The sequence below is a fragment of the Salmo trutta genome, chromosome 3 (genome assembly GCF_901001165.1).
Source record: "Salmo trutta chromosome 3, fSalTru1.1, whole genome shotgun sequence".
Lineage (NCBI taxonomy): Eukaryota > Metazoa > Chordata > Actinopteri > Salmoniformes > Salmonidae > Salmo > Salmo trutta.
The window spans coordinates 35126458-35141993 of record NC_042959.1 but is presented as its reverse complement, the minus strand read 5'-3'; the positions used below and the strand labels follow the sequence as shown (position 1 = coordinate 35141993).

Sequence of the window (15536 nt, the reverse complement as noted above, 5' to 3'; positions counted from 1 at the left end):
ATGAGTTCCTTGTTATTTTTTAGACATTACCGCAAGGTGAAAGAGAACATATTGCTTACTTAGCAATATCACTGATATACAACAGCTTGAGACCATAGATTGATACCCTTGCAATACTGTCTTCGTTACATCCATACATGCATATCAACAATGACGTTCATGGCCTATACAGTACAATGAATGTCATGTAACGCTAGGTCTCTAGCGTTCTTTAGTCTCCTTCATTGTTACATCCCCAGCCCTATCTCCGAACCCCAGCCCCAGCCTCAGCCCAGGTACCCACCAACAATGCTGAAGACGTAGAAAGCCTGGGACTCTTTCTCCTCCCCGTTCAGCTCTCCTCGGCACACATAGGTCCTGTCCTCCAGGGGCGCCCTGTAGCCCTCACTTGGGATGTAGACCCCCTTCAGGTGCATGTCACTGTCTCTTTCGTAGAGGGTGACGTTGATCTGGGGGTTGGTGACCACACACGGGATGATCCCCTCCTCGCTGGTCTTAGTCACCATGCCGTGGAAACTCTCAATGAACCACACATCAGGGTCTGTATGAGGAAGGCGAGGGACGGGAAGACTTAGCATCACTTGAAGAATAAGAGGAATCATTTCACACCATATGAGGAATACAAATATTTACTTTATATCATGATTGAACCAAGATATGGAGGCCTATAAGCTGAGTTCGCTGTTACAATATCCAATATTTGCCTGGGCAGTGCGAACATAACAGTTGTCTAACCTAGTCTATCTTTGTAAAAGTACAATAGCTGTGACAGAGTGTAAAGGGGGCGACAGGTAGCCTAGCAGTTAGAGACGAGACAGTAACCGGAGGGTTGCTGGTGTCAAATCCTAGATGCCACTGTACCCTTGAGCAAGGCACTTAACCCCCACTACAACGGTGCCGAGTGTGGCAGCCCTGCACACCTCTCCAAAGGTGGGGTTGTGTTAAAAGCGGAAGTACAATTTTGGTTGGACCATGTGTCTAATTGACCAATAAAGGGATCTTAATCTAATTTTAATATTATAACAGTGTTCTCACCTGGCACAAAGACTGCCACCTCTATAGTCTTGTCAGTCCAAGTCTCGGCACAGACATATACCCCCGTTTGGCTCCATGTCACATTGTCCAGAATGAGAACACTGGTCGTGTTCTGGTTCTCCACTCCAAAATAGGGAACGTTGTCATCCCGCTTGAACCTCCATTCGACCGTCCCCCAGCCGGTACAGGTAATGATCATGGAGTCACCCGCTGCCATGACGACTTCACTGTTGCTAGGGGAGATCTCCAGGCAACAGAACTCAGGACAGAAGTGTAAAAGAGCTGCAGTCAACACAAACAAGAAAAGGTCAGGTTTGGGATCAAATAGCTAGATCTCCAGGTCAAGGGTCAAAGGTTAAGATGGCAATAACAACTGAGATATCCGTCCAATTACACAGCGATGACGGATGTGACCAGTCTGCTGTGCTATGGAGGAGGGATGATGACGCACCGTTAATGACAGATCCTTTTAAGCTGATCAATGCTCTTTGCCATCCATATTAAAGAACAATCTCTATGGCAAATTAGCTGCATACAAAGTTCAGAAGTTTTTCCCTACCATGTAACCTAACTAGGAAAGACTCAGGCTCTAGTCATGTTATACCTCACAGTTTATTTTCATTATATTTCAGTAGATGTGTGGTTGTTCCTCTCACCTGTAAGAATGGTTGTCAGATGGAGAGTGCATACTCTGACACTCCTCATGGTGATACGCTTCAGGAGAGAATTATTCTGCAAACAGATTTAAAAACAAAAACACTGAATATTGTAGTCTCCATTATAGCCCCTGTTTTCTTCACGACATTCCTCCCAGCATATTGAGTTTGACCCTTGTGTTAAAGACAAACTCCCTACCCAGAGTTTCTATTTTACACTTGTCCTTCATACAGTAAATGGCTTATGACAGACAAAATGATTGAGAGAGAGACAGACGACTCCAAGGTTAGCGCAAGGGTGTTGTTTCCTCCGACGCCGGTTACTAATGAGCTCAGGCATTAGGACGGCTCGGGGATTGGGACATGGGGAGGGTGGGACTCAGAGTTGGTCTGAACATTCTGAACTCATAACATCTCATTAATATCTCTTCACATACACTACTGATACGCTCATATCATGATGGACCAACAAGGTTAGGTCGAAACCAAGTTGGGAGCTTACTATATAAATCCCATGTCATGACAGCACAATCTGTTCCTAATCCAAAGATACTGTATGCCACAGAAAGAACACAGGGCTAATCATAGACAGACTAAACAGAGTAGATGCGGCTCTTAAAATACAATGGAAGGTTACTCCCCTCTCAATAATGAGATGTGAGTTCTGTACACAACATTCCGGTTCTATGTTCTGAATGGGTTCACATGAGAGGTATGTGACGGCTCGCTGCACAGGGACAGAACAATGTCGGAGTGTTTTTGTTCTTGTTTTGCCAGTGTTCTGTCCAACTAACAGGTCAGTGTGTGCCTCTGCAACACTCTGCTGCTGGGTCTAAAACTATTCCACTGTCGTGTCAAACCCTTAGTTGGATTCCAAGTAAACAAAAGGCAACCACAGAATGGCAACAACAAACCATATTTTGGAGTTTGTTTGCTGATAAGTTGCTATGGTGATACAATGTGCAGTTTCGTATTTTAAAACACAACACTGAGGCAAAATCTCAAATGATACCCTATTCCCCAACAATGCTGCTGGGTCTAAAACTACTCCACTGTCGTGTTGAACCCTTAATTGGATTCCAAGTAAACAAAAGTAATTAGGCAATAGCGGCAACCACAGAACGGCAATAGCAAACCATATTTGGGGTTTTGTTTACTGATAAGCTGCTATGGTGATACAATGTGTAGTTTCGTATTTTAAAACTCAACACTGAGGTAAAATCTCAAATGATACCCTATTACCCTTCAGAAAGGGTATTTACATCCCTTGACTTTTTTCACATTTTGTTGTGTTACAAAGTAAGAATAAAATGGATTTCGATCTTGTCTCATCGCTGCAACTCCCCAACGGGGCTAGGGAGAGGCGAAGGTCGAGTCATGCGTCCTCCGAAACATGACCCGCTTAACCTGGAATCCAGCTGCACCAATGTGTCAGAGGAAACACTGTTCAACTGACGACCGGAAATCAGCCTGTAGGTGTCCGGTGCGCCACAAGGAGTCACTAAAGCATGATGAGAAGTAAAGCCCCCCCCGGCCAAACTCTCCCCTAACCCGGATGACGCTGGGCCAAATGTGTGCCGCCCTATGGGACTCACGGTCACGGCCAGTTGTGACACAGCCTGGTAACAAACCCAGGTCTGTAGTAACGCCTTAAGCACGGCAATGCAGTGCCTTAGACCGCTGTGCCACTCGGGAGGCCCATAATTGTAATTTTTGGTCAATGATCTACACAAAATACTATGTAATGTCAAAGTGGAAGAAAAATGATCAATTGTAAAAAAACTTTTATTTTTTTTAAAGATTAAAAATCTAGCACTAATATACCTTGATTAAATAAGTATTCAACCCCCTGAGTCAATACTTGTTAGAATCATCTTTGCCTGCGATTACAGCTGTGAGTGTTTCTGGGTAAGTCTCTAAAGCCTTGTTCACATTGGCAGTTTGAAGTGACTCAAATCCAAATTTTTCCCATATCCGATTTGAATCTGTTATTTTTCTTGCAGTCTGAACACCCAAAAGCCACATGGGTTCTGATATTTCAATCCACATTTCAAACCACCTTCAGATATAGTTTAAATGAGATACAAATTTGATTCCTGGCCTAGCGAATCGTGTCTGAACAGTCAAATCTGATTTATTTGCCCTCAAGTGGTTGTGAGACTGTTATTTGGCATGTCTTGTTGCTTGCTAGCTACTCTATTGACAGTTTGACAAGAACAAGGCGTTGTACCTAACTTGTTCACTGTTTACAAACAAATTAGTGTTTGAAATGTGATAGAAAGCTAAACAGCTACCTAGCTAGCTGACAGCTGTGGCTAACCAAAAATTACTTATTTTGAAAGTTGGATCATCTTATTCTTTGATGCTTTAAAGGTGTTCTTACACTATGACTTAGAACATTCAATGCAACTGGGAAACATCCAATGGTAAGCATTGTTGTCACCTGCTAACTTCTGAGCTACAGGAAGCACGACCACCAAATCAGCCTACACACCCGTCATTATATGACAACTAGCATAGCCATGTCAGCAAGTGACTGCTGTCTGATTATACACAAATCCGATTTGGTCACTTGTAACTTGTTGTTTGGACAGTATTCAGTATTCCAAAACGGATTTGAAAAACAAAACTGATTTGAGCATTAAGGTCTGCAGTGTGAGCAAGGCATAAGAGCTGTCCACACCTGGATTGTGCAACATTTTCCCATCATTCTTTTCAAAATTCTTCAAGCTCTGTCAAATTGGTTGTTGATCATTGATTCCTAGACAACCATTTTCAGGTCTTGCCATAGATTTTGAAGCAGATTTAAGTAACTCGGACACTCAGGAACATTCACTGTCATCTTGGTAAGCAACTCCAGTGTAGATTTGGCCTTGTGTTTTAGGTTATTGTCCTGCTGAAGGTGAATTAATCTCCCAGTGTCTAGTGGAAAGCAGACTAAACCAGATTTTCCTCTAGGATTTTGCCTGTGCTTAGCTTCATTCCGTTTCTTTTTAATCTGAAAAACTTCCCAGTCCTTAACGATTACAAGCATACTCATAACATGATGCTGACACCACTATACTTGAAAATATGGAGAGTGGTACTCAGCAATGTGTTGTGTTGGATTTTCCCCAAACCTAACACCTTGTATTCAGGCCAAAAAGTGGCAAATTTTTGGCAGTATTACTTTAGTGCCTTGTTGCAAACAGGATGCATGTTTTGGAATATTTGTATTCTGTACAGGCTTTGTTCTTTTTAATCTGTCAAATAGGTTAGTATTGTAGAGTAATTACAATGTTATTGATCCATCCTAAGTTTTCTCCTATCACAGTTTAAACTGTAACTGTTTCAAAGTCACCATTGGTCTGATGGTGAAATCCCTGAGTGGTTTCCTTCTTCTGCAGCAACTGAGTTAGGAAGGATGCATGCATATTTGTAACGACTGGGTGTGATTCAACATCCAAAGTGTAATTAATATCTTCACCATGCTCAAAGGGATATTCAATGTCTGCTTTTTTTATTTTTAACTATCTACCAATAGGTGCCCTTCTTTGCGAGGCATTGGAAAATCTCCCTGGTCTTTGTGGTTGAATCTGTATTAGATATTCACTGCTCGACTGAGGGACCTTACAGATAATTGTATGTGTGTGGTACAGAGATGAGGTAGTCATAAAAAATGTATGTTAAACACTATTATTGCACACAGAGTAAGTTCATGCAACTTATTATGTGACTTGTTAAGCACATTTCTCCGCCTGCACATATTTAGGCCTGCCATAAGAAAAGGATAGAATACTTATTGACACAAGACATTTCAGCTTTTTATTTGTATTTTGTAAAATTTCAAAAAACATAATTCCACTTTGACATTGTAGGCCAGTGACCAACAGAAATCTAAATGTAATCAATTTTAAATTCAGGCTGTAACACAACAAAATGTAGTAAAAGTAAAGGGGTGTGAACACTTTCTGAAGCCACTGAGGTTCACTACCAGACCCCCTTTTTTTGAGACACAGACTGGTTTTGATGTTTTAAGAGCAACGTCATCACTTCAGCATCAACATCATGTCAGAGATCAATGGAGGTTAAAGGTGACATGGCTCACCCATCATTGACTACAGACAGCCAATGAGAGAGCTGGAAAGTATTCCTGAGTAAACACTGCATCATACGAGGGAAAGAGGACAGAGAGAAATATCTACAACACAGATAATGTGATGGAAGGAGAGAGGGAAAGAGGGGTGGAGGTTCTTGTGGGTGGAAGTGGGGAAGGGGAGCGTTAAGGGGGGCACAGGGAAGGGGTGCAGCAGCAGGCGTCTGGAAACAGTTAAGGATAGATCACAGGCTTGTACGCAGGAGGAGGGTGGGAAATGGAGAGAGGGCGGAAGAAAGAAGCCCTGGGAAGAGAGGGAGGAGAAGCAAGAGGAGGAGGAATCCTTAGTGGAAACATTGAAATTGATCTTAAAAATAATTGTGGGCACTTAAATTGTTTTAATTCTGTTTTGAACTGAATTACTTAATGCGTACTATTAAAAGCATGTGTAGTAAAAATTATCCAACTTCTCATCTGATCACGATACAACTGTGGAACTGTTCCATCACCATGAAGATGTTCCTCCTCACAAGACAATATTTCATTCATTGTCATATACAGTTTGAAATACTGTAAATTGATTCATTGTTCTGTTTTTAGAAGTAATCAATAGAATCATAAAACCTGCTGGAAAAAGTATTACTGTTACTTTGATTACTGTAAAGCACGTTGTGCTACAAGTATTCTAGCCTATGAAAGGTTCTATATAAAAAATATGAATTTGTTAATATTTGAAATCCCCTGACTATCCAGCTAACAGTTAGTCAAACTTAGATACAGTATATCTTTAGATCTTTAAGCCTGTGTAAAGAAACTGCCCTTGGCACTTCCGTTCCCCAAACTGAAACTCTTAAACTGTTCCAACAACATGACTAGTACATTTCCTCCCCCGCCTCCATCCTCCTGGTTCTAATAAAGCTGAGGATCCAGAGAGAGAGGGATTGGACGTCATCCTGCACTAGGCTAGCAAGGGCCTTGTGTAATGTTTGATTGATTTCATTATACATTCTTTGGATTCTCTCACACACTCACAGTTACAGAGGAAACAAAACGCAGGCACGCACGCACACACACACACGCACGCACGCGCACACACAGACACACACACACTTACTGTCACTCACACACACATTCACCATGACATGTACAAGCATGCATGCACACACTCCATTCAACCCTCAACACACACTCCCTCCCCTTACCTCCCCTCTGTGTCACTGGTGTACAGTACAGTTCACATTCCCACAGTGTTCCTATGAAACTTCCCAGGCCCACTGATACAGTGGGGATGGTGGCGGAAGCGCCAGGGCCTGGAGGTCACACCGTCCCAGAAGGCCATACATCAGAACACTCAGAGAGCGATCCGCAACCAGGAAAACAGTACATCAATATTTATGAGCACAAGTCTCCTCAGTGTCACATATGAAAAAAGTATTCATCCCCCTTGCCGTATTTCCTATTTTGTTGCATTACAACCTGTAATTTAAATTGATTTTTATTTGGATTTCATGTAATGGACATACACAAAATAATTTGCCAAAAGCCATGTGGGAGACTCCCCAAACATATGGAAGAAGGTACTCTGTTCAGATGAGAACTAAAATTGAGCTTTTTGGCCATCAAGGAAAATGCTATGTCTGGCGCAAACCCAACACCTTCCATCACCCCGAGAACAGCATCCCCACAGTGAAGCATGGTGGTGGCAGCATCATGCTGTGAGGATGTTTTTCATTGGCAGGGCCTGGGAAACTGGTCAGAATTGAAGGAATGATGTGATGGATGGCACTAAATACAGGGAAATTCTTGAGGGAAACCTGTTTCAGTCTTCCAGAGATTTGAGACTGGGACTGAGGTTCACCTTCCAGCAGGACAATGACCCTAAGCATATTGCTAAAGTAACACTTGAGTGGTTTAAGGGGAAACATTTAAATGTCTTGGAATGGCCTAGTCAAAGCCCAGACCTCAATCCAATTGAGACTCTGTGGTATGACTTAAAGATTTTTGTACACCAGCGGAACCCATCCAACTTGAAGGAGCTGGAGCAGTTTTGCCTTGAAGAATGGGCAAAAATCCCAGTGGCTAGATGTGCCAAACTTATAGAGACATTCCCCAATAGACTTGCAGCTGTAATTGCTGCAAAAGGTGGCTCTACAATGTATTGACTTTGGGAGGGTGAATATGTCACGACTTCTGCCGAAGTCGATGCCCCTCCTTGTTCGGGTGGTGCTCGGTGGTCGACGTCACCGGTCTTCTAGCCATCATTGATCCATTTTTCATTTTCCATTGGTTTTGTCTTGTCTTCCTACACACCTGGTTCCAATCCCATTCATTACATGTTGTGTATTTAACCCTCTGTTTCCCCTCATGTCCTTGTCAGAGATTGTTTGTGTTATGTGCTCGTGTTTTGTATTGGTGCCGACGGATTATTTTACCCATGTTTATTTATTTATGTACGTTGGTTTTTTCGAGTTTGTTTTATATTTATTAAACTACTCCATTTACCCAAAGTTGGTTTCTCCTGCCTACACACTCGAATATGACAAAATAGTTATGCATGCTCAAGTTTTCTGTATTTTGCATCTTCAAAGTGGTAGACATGTTGCGTAAATCAAATGATACAAACCACTCAAAAATCCATTTTAATTCCAGGTTGCAAGGCAAGAAAATAGGAAAAATGCCAAGGGGGTGAATAGCAAACCACAGAATACGTTCATGAGTGGCGATGAGGAGAGGTCTGGAGAGTGGACATCAGAGTTGACCCTAAGGATAGGAAAACACTCACTGCTCGTGCCTATGCGCATTAAAATGCTTCTGGGAAAGACAAAGTGCATCAGATACTCTGTGGTATTGTAAAGTGAGACTGTGGGGGGGGGGGGGGTGTAAGAAGATACAAATGTGTATGTGCAGAGTAGATCTATGTCCAAGTCAGGACTCTGTGTGAGGAATGGAACTTTTATTAAGCGTGAAGACACGATCTGCCAAGAGGGCCTGGCTGTTCTTCAGTAACCCTGAACGGCCCAAATAATACAAGCTGCTGTTGGTTCCAGTTGATCCCAGAGGAGATGGATAAAAATACATTGACTTAGACCATAGTGACAAGATGCACGTGAAGCAACACTTGGTGCATTCGTAAATACATTTTGGCTATCTAATCAGATTTCAGAGCACTCTCATCTGAGTGTGCCAGAGCGCAGAATAACTGATGAATTTATGAATACATATATGACCAGTGTCAGTAAACGTCAGCAAAAAAACGTAATTATATTGTTGTCAGCACTAGAGTTACAGTCACTAACACTCTAGATAACATGAAAACAGCCTAACCAGCTCTGCTAGGGTGAGCAAAATGGTCAGAGTGAGGTGTTCTCTCATTTGTGTCTGGAAGTAGCTAGCAAACTAGCCAACTTTAGCCAGTTAGCTTGGGTGCTTGACTGCTGTTGTGAGGCCAGAACGCTCAGATCAACCCTACTCCTCAGCTAGAGCATCCAGTGTGCGCTCTGAATTTACAAACAGACAATAATCTGAATTTACGAATGCCCAGAGCACACTCGGAGCGCACTCTGGCTCTCCAGAGTGAATTTACAAACACACCCACAGTATTATTATTATTTATTTTTGTGTACTTTTTACCTCTTTTTCTCCACGATTTTGGTAGTTAGAGTCTTGTTCCATCACTGCAAGTCCTGTATGGACTCGGTCGAATCGAAGGTCAAGAGCCATGTGTCCTTCGAAGCATGGCTCTGCCAAGATGCACTGCTTCTTGACATACTGCTCACTTAACCCGGAAGCCAGCCGCACCAATGTGTCGAAGGAAACACCGTACAACTGGCGACCGAATTTAGCGTGCATGGAGTCACTAGAGAACGATGGGACAAGGACATACCGACTGGCTAAACCCTCCCCTAACCCGGACGACGCTGGGCCAATTGTGTGCCGCCTCATTGGTTACCTAGTCACGGCCAGCCGCGATACAGCCTGGGATCGAACCCAGGTCTATCGTGACCCCTCTAGCACTGCGATACAATGCCTTAGACCGCTGCACCACTTGGGAAGCCCTTAACCTTTTCATATGTGAGTTCCAAATATCTCTAACGGTCACCCGTTATGCACGTGATGTCAGAATGCAATCTCTGTTCCAAAATGTGATTGTTAAGCAACAGGACAGTTAACACGTGCTGCCTGTTAATTATCTAGATGCTATGCTTCAGCTTGTCAATTTCTAATTATTTTCTAACAAGTTGTATTTTCTAACAGTTTGAATTGAGGGTTGTTCCACCTCCTCATTAATTCACATAGAAAGAGCCAATTTCAGAATTGCGGACAATTTATGTTTGAGGCTTTACTGAGCCAGAAAACTTCCCTCTTCGAGGAGAGCCCTTCCCCATTTCTTCCGCACATCAAGTATGCAGACATTTGCGCAGACTTGCTCGCATTGCCTTCGTTGTTGTTTTCCTTACAAAGAATAACTTTGGACATGTGTGCATTCCTATCAAAGTAACTGCCTTATTTTCTGCATATCATGTTGTCGTTTCTACTGTAGCATGAACTATGTATGTATGTATGTATGTATGTATGTATGTATGTATGTATGTATGTATGTATGTATGTATGTATGTATGTATGTATGTATGTATGTATGTAGAATAATGTATTTACAGTTTTATTCACATGTTTTCAAGTACTGGTGACAAGTAATGCATTCCGATTATTGCATAGATTGTAATGGACACCTATGATGTGTGTAAAATACTTTTTTGAAGGTTGTACTGATTATAATGAGCTAAGCTATTTGCCATTATGTGTGGCGCCATGTTTGTTGACATTATACAATGGATTATGGGTGTCACGTAAACGTCTGTCAAACTTCCGGAAGTGAATGAAGGGAAGTGAATGATCGTAGATTACACACCCCCTTCAACATGCATACTGCAAACAGACCAAACTCATCTTGTCTCCTCTTATTATCTTTGGTTGACGCAAAAAACAAACATGGTGGTGCGCACAAACTACCCATCGTCTGATTCCCTCGATTTATTTAGATCAATGTTGAGCTCACCCGTGATGTGATGAATTATAAATAGTAATTGCTATTAGCTAATTCATATTGTGATTTCTGTCAGCTGAGACTTATGACCGCTAGTGCGGATATCATAAGGTGAATGCACCAATTTGTAAGTCGCTCTGGATAAGAGCGTCTGCTAAATGACTTAAATGTAAATGTTATGACCGCTAGTGTTACGATGTCAATATTGCCTCAGTTAGCTCTAGGACTAAGGTAGCTTACATTTTCCAGTTTGGATGATTGTGTATGCTGTTATTACTTCTGTGAATGTCTGAACATTGTGTCCAAAAATAAACTTGTCACATTCAGGACATAACTTTGTAAGGACTGTGTTTGTGCAAAATGTTTCTATAAAAAAAACAGTGTGGCTAGCTCAAATGCTGACTGTTGCCTCAATCGAAACTGTACATTCTAAATAAGCGTTCTAATCAAACCGGGTTGAGCGTATGCTGCAGGGACCACTGCAGAATGATCACACCCGTTTGTTGGTACGTGTGAAAAGGTTAAACACACCCACATTTGAGTAACCTTTAGGACAATGGTCAAAGTGATGTCCCAATCAGCACACTAACCACTATTTGTTGCCAGGGGGAGTATGGAGTATGTTTGTGATGTCACAATCATCATTTGTTGCCATGGTAAGCATTGTTCTGTTCTCCTTTGTGATGTTACAATTGACACTTCGCTAAGCCCTACCCCAAAATGTTGGGCAACCAATCACAGTGCTCCAATGGATAGCAACTGCCGTCAATTCTGACACCTTGGACAAGCTCACGTTTGAAGGGAAACTTCACCGCTAGACATTATTTGTGGTGTTTTTCCAGTCTCCCTACATAATTAGACAGAATTATGCACCATAGCGGTATTTTACTATTTTCACAACGGGAGAGTCTCCTGTCTGTTCTGAAAATGAATGAAGTCATGTTTTGTAGCATTTATTGTGGGAAGGGGAGAGTTTCTCTGACTGCACGACCACGCTAGCAGAGAGTAGATATGGTTGTCCTTGTTCAATAGAGCCATTGGACTTGCCTCAATGATTTTCCTATCTGCCACGGTATTGCAGGATATCTAGGGTGACTAATTTCCCCTGGATTTGTGAAGACTACAGCCTGATGGGAGCCCTACTTCCTTGTCCCATTCTGTTTCCACCTTCGAAGGCAGGCTTTTCAAAGCAGGGGCGGTACTAGTTTCTACAGGTTCACAGGAGCTATGTTACTGTGCACTGTCTAGCCGAGATGGCCAACTAAATAATTACAATGACTGCTTCTGATGATTCCTCTTTCCAAGAACAGCTTTTATTTTGCATACTAACATAGGGACATACTGCCCTATTCATTTGAGCCGGAATAAAGAGAAGAGGAGTTGAGACAGTGAGAACAGCAAGCAGCGATGGGGAGCTACAGTCAAACTGGTGGTGCCTGTGCGGGTGCAGTCCAGCCATGTCAACAGAAGAGGAATGTCTGTGCTGCAATGAATTCGTTTGCGGACAGTCAATGCAGACCCCATGGAATGTGTGTTTGTGACAGACCAACAAAGTTTCGATGCACATATGGATATCAGTGTGCTTGAGATGTTCTTCAGAACCTCAAAGATCAGCTGGTGGCAGCAGCCTAGACCGGCTGGACCAGGAGGGCAAATGACAAATGAGTAAGTTGTTTTGCTGTTGGTAGCTAGCTAGCAATATAGCTAAGATCTCTTTTCACATGAGGCAGTGTTGTTCAGTACAGTATTATTTCCTGGTCGATTTGGCCATAACGGGGCTTGCTACAAGCCAATGCTAGCCAATTTGAGCTAGCTAGCTCTGTTTGCTATACCCAAAATGTACTGTAGCCTAATGCTATAGCTAACTAGCTATCTAGCGTTGACCTAGCTAGCCTCAGTGCATCTCATTAGGACTAGGAGCAATACTGGAGAAATGTTAGATCAAGTTAGATGGCGTCACATTTCTCCAGCTAAACTGGAAAAATGATTTGATGATGATGACGAAGAGTATAGGAATGACTTTGGCTTCATGACTCATATTACTAGTAGTCTTTGAGTAACTACACCGGTGTTATAGCTAGCTAGCTAACGTGTGTCTGTGAGATGTGTAATATTCTGCATCCTGCTGCTACAGTACAAATACAGACAGTACACAACAATTGCCCATGAAAATCTAATGGCTTTTTTGTCATTCTCTTACAGACAATGCTGCTTGGTGGCCTGCAGATTATTTTTTGAGTTTTTTAGAGAAGCTAGGCACAGGACACCGAATCCCCTTGCCTGCGTGTGTTGTTGGGGCCATTCCAGCAATTCAAGAGGAGATGTGAAAGGTCCATACCAACAATCTTCGCTTGTGTCAAAGTGACTCCTAATACCGCACAGCAACCCCAAACACACCATATGCAAGTATGGTGTATGCAAGTCCCTTTGTAGAACTGTAGTATTTATAGGCGTTAGTTGTATATTTTTCTTCTACTGTATATGGGATGGCAGGTAGCCTAGTAGTTCGAGCGTTTGGCCAGTAACCGAAAGGTTGCTGGATTAAATCCCCGAGCCGACAAGGTAAAAATCTGTTGCTCTGCCCCTGAACAAGGCAGTTAACCCACTGTTCCCCGGTAGGCCGTCATTGTAAATAAGAATTTGTTCTTAATTGACTTGCCTGGTTAAGTAAATAAAGTATATATGTCATACATTGCCATAACTGTTAATGCATACTGCTATGTGAACTCTCCTCAGTCTCCAGAGAAAAGAAACTTTCTCCTGAATACAAGCCATGTCTACTTATTTGATACATTGACAGACTAATCTACTGTTTTATTGGAACATGTTTACTTGCCAACAAATTAAAGTTGAGATGATACACCAACTCCCTACATCATTTGTTTTAGTAGTAAGATTGTAAAAATCCCTTATGTACATATGTTCAAGTTCTAGCAATATCTATACCACAATGCAGTTGTGAGCGTTCTCGGCCTTCTATATTATACTACAACATCAGTCTAACTGAATATGGATGTTGTGTTGGCTGAATGTTCCAGGCAGGGTCATGAATATTCTTCAGCTGGTGAACCTCATCTTGTGTTGGGTAATGGCAGCTGGTCAGGCAGAACTTCATAAGCTCCATGACGTTGGACTCAGACTATACACTTTGGCTCTTGCCAGCCTCGTGCAGTCTTTACCTCTTCCGAGTCAGATGATGTTGAGCTTGTTCCCAGCTGATAGCTTTCATCCTGTTCACCCTTTCATACTGTGCAGCCGTATTCATCGTCCTGGCCAAGGCTTTTGACTCTGTCAATCACCGTATTCTTATCGGCAGACTCATCAGCCTTGGTTTCTCTAATGACTGCCTCGCCTGCTTCACTAACTACTTCTCAGATAGAGTTCAGTGTGTCAAATCGGAGGGCCTGTTGTCCGGACCTCTGGCAGTCTCTACGGGGGTACCACAGGGTTCAATTCTCGGGCCAACTCTTTTCTCTCTCTCATATATATCATTGATGTCACTCTAGCTGCGGGGGATTCCTTGATCCACCTCTACGCAGACGACACCATTCTGTATACATCTGGCCCTTCTTTGGACACTGTGTTAACAAACCTCCAAACGAGCTCCAATGCCATACAACACTCCTTCCATGGCCTCCAACTGCTCTTAAACGCTAGTAAAACTAAATGCATGCTCTTCAACAGATCGCTGCCCGCACCCGCCTAGCATTACTACTCTGGACGGATCTGACTTAGGTGTTTGTAGTTGTCTACATATTCTATGTGTCTGGCTAGACTGTAAACTCTCCTTCCAGACTCATTAAGCATCTCCAATCCAAAATGAAATCTAGAATTGGCTTCCTATTTTGCAACAAAGCCTCCTTCACTCACGCTGCCAAACATACCCTCGTAAAACTGACTATCCTACCGATCCTCGACTTTGGCGATGTCATTTACAAAATAGCCTTCAACACTCTACTCAGCAAACTGGATGCAGTCTATCACAGTGCCATCCGTTTTGTCACCAAAGCCCCATATAATCACCCACTACTGCGACCTGTATGCTCTCGTCGGCTGGCCCTCGCTTCATATTCGTCGCCAGACCCACTGGCTCCAGGTCATCTATAAGTCTTTGCTAGGTAAAGCTCTGCCTTATCTGAGCTCACTGGTCACCATAACAACACCCACCCGTAGCACGTGATCCAGCAGGTATATCCCACTGGTCATCCCCAAAGCCGCCTTTCCTTCCAGTTTTCTGCTGCCAATGACTGGAACGAATTGCAAAAATCGCTGAAGTTGGAGTCTTACTGTATATCTTCCTCACTAACTTTAAGCATAATGTCACGTCCTGGCCAGCATAAGGTTAATTGGTATTGTAGTTTGGTCAGGACGTGGCAGAGGGTATTCGTTTTATGTGGTTCGGGGTGGTGTGTTTGTTGAAGGGGCATTTGATTTAAGTATTCCGGGGTTTTTGGGCACTGTTTGGTTTTCATGTATTCTATGGTTAGTCTAGTGTGTGTGTTTCTATGTTGAGTTAATTGGGGTTGGACTTCCAATTGAAGGCAGCTGTTTGGTGTTGCCTTTGATTGGAAGTCCTATATTAGTTGGGTGTGTTTGTCTTGTATTTTGTGGGAGATTGTTCTGTGTGTAGCCTTGTGCCTTACCAGACTGTTTTTGTTGATCGTTCGTGTTTTTTGTTATTTTTGTACGTTCATTTTGATAGTTAAATAAACATCAAGATGAGCCT

At 42.6% G+C, this 15536-nt stretch overlaps 1 protein-coding gene across 2 annotated transcripts in view; it reads right to left on the bottom strand.

The window, feature by feature from the left end:
* pdgfrb (platelet-derived growth factor receptor, beta polypeptide) overlaps positions 1 to 15536 on the bottom strand; it is a 59295-nt gene that overhangs the window by 26027 nt on the left and 17732 nt on the right. For both annotated transcript variants that reach the window (XM_029732867.1, XM_029732869.1), the window contains exons 2-4: positions 1692 to 1767; positions 1036 to 1317; positions 284 to 541 (exon numbers count right to left, since the gene is read on the bottom strand). In XM_029732867.1, coding sequence (XP_029588727.1) covers positions 284 to 541; positions 1036 to 1317; positions 1692 to 1740 — 589 coding nt within the window. In that variant the 5' untranslated portion in view covers positions 1741 to 1767. The remainder of the gene's footprint in view (positions 1 to 283; positions 542 to 1035; positions 1318 to 1691; positions 1768 to 15536) is intronic.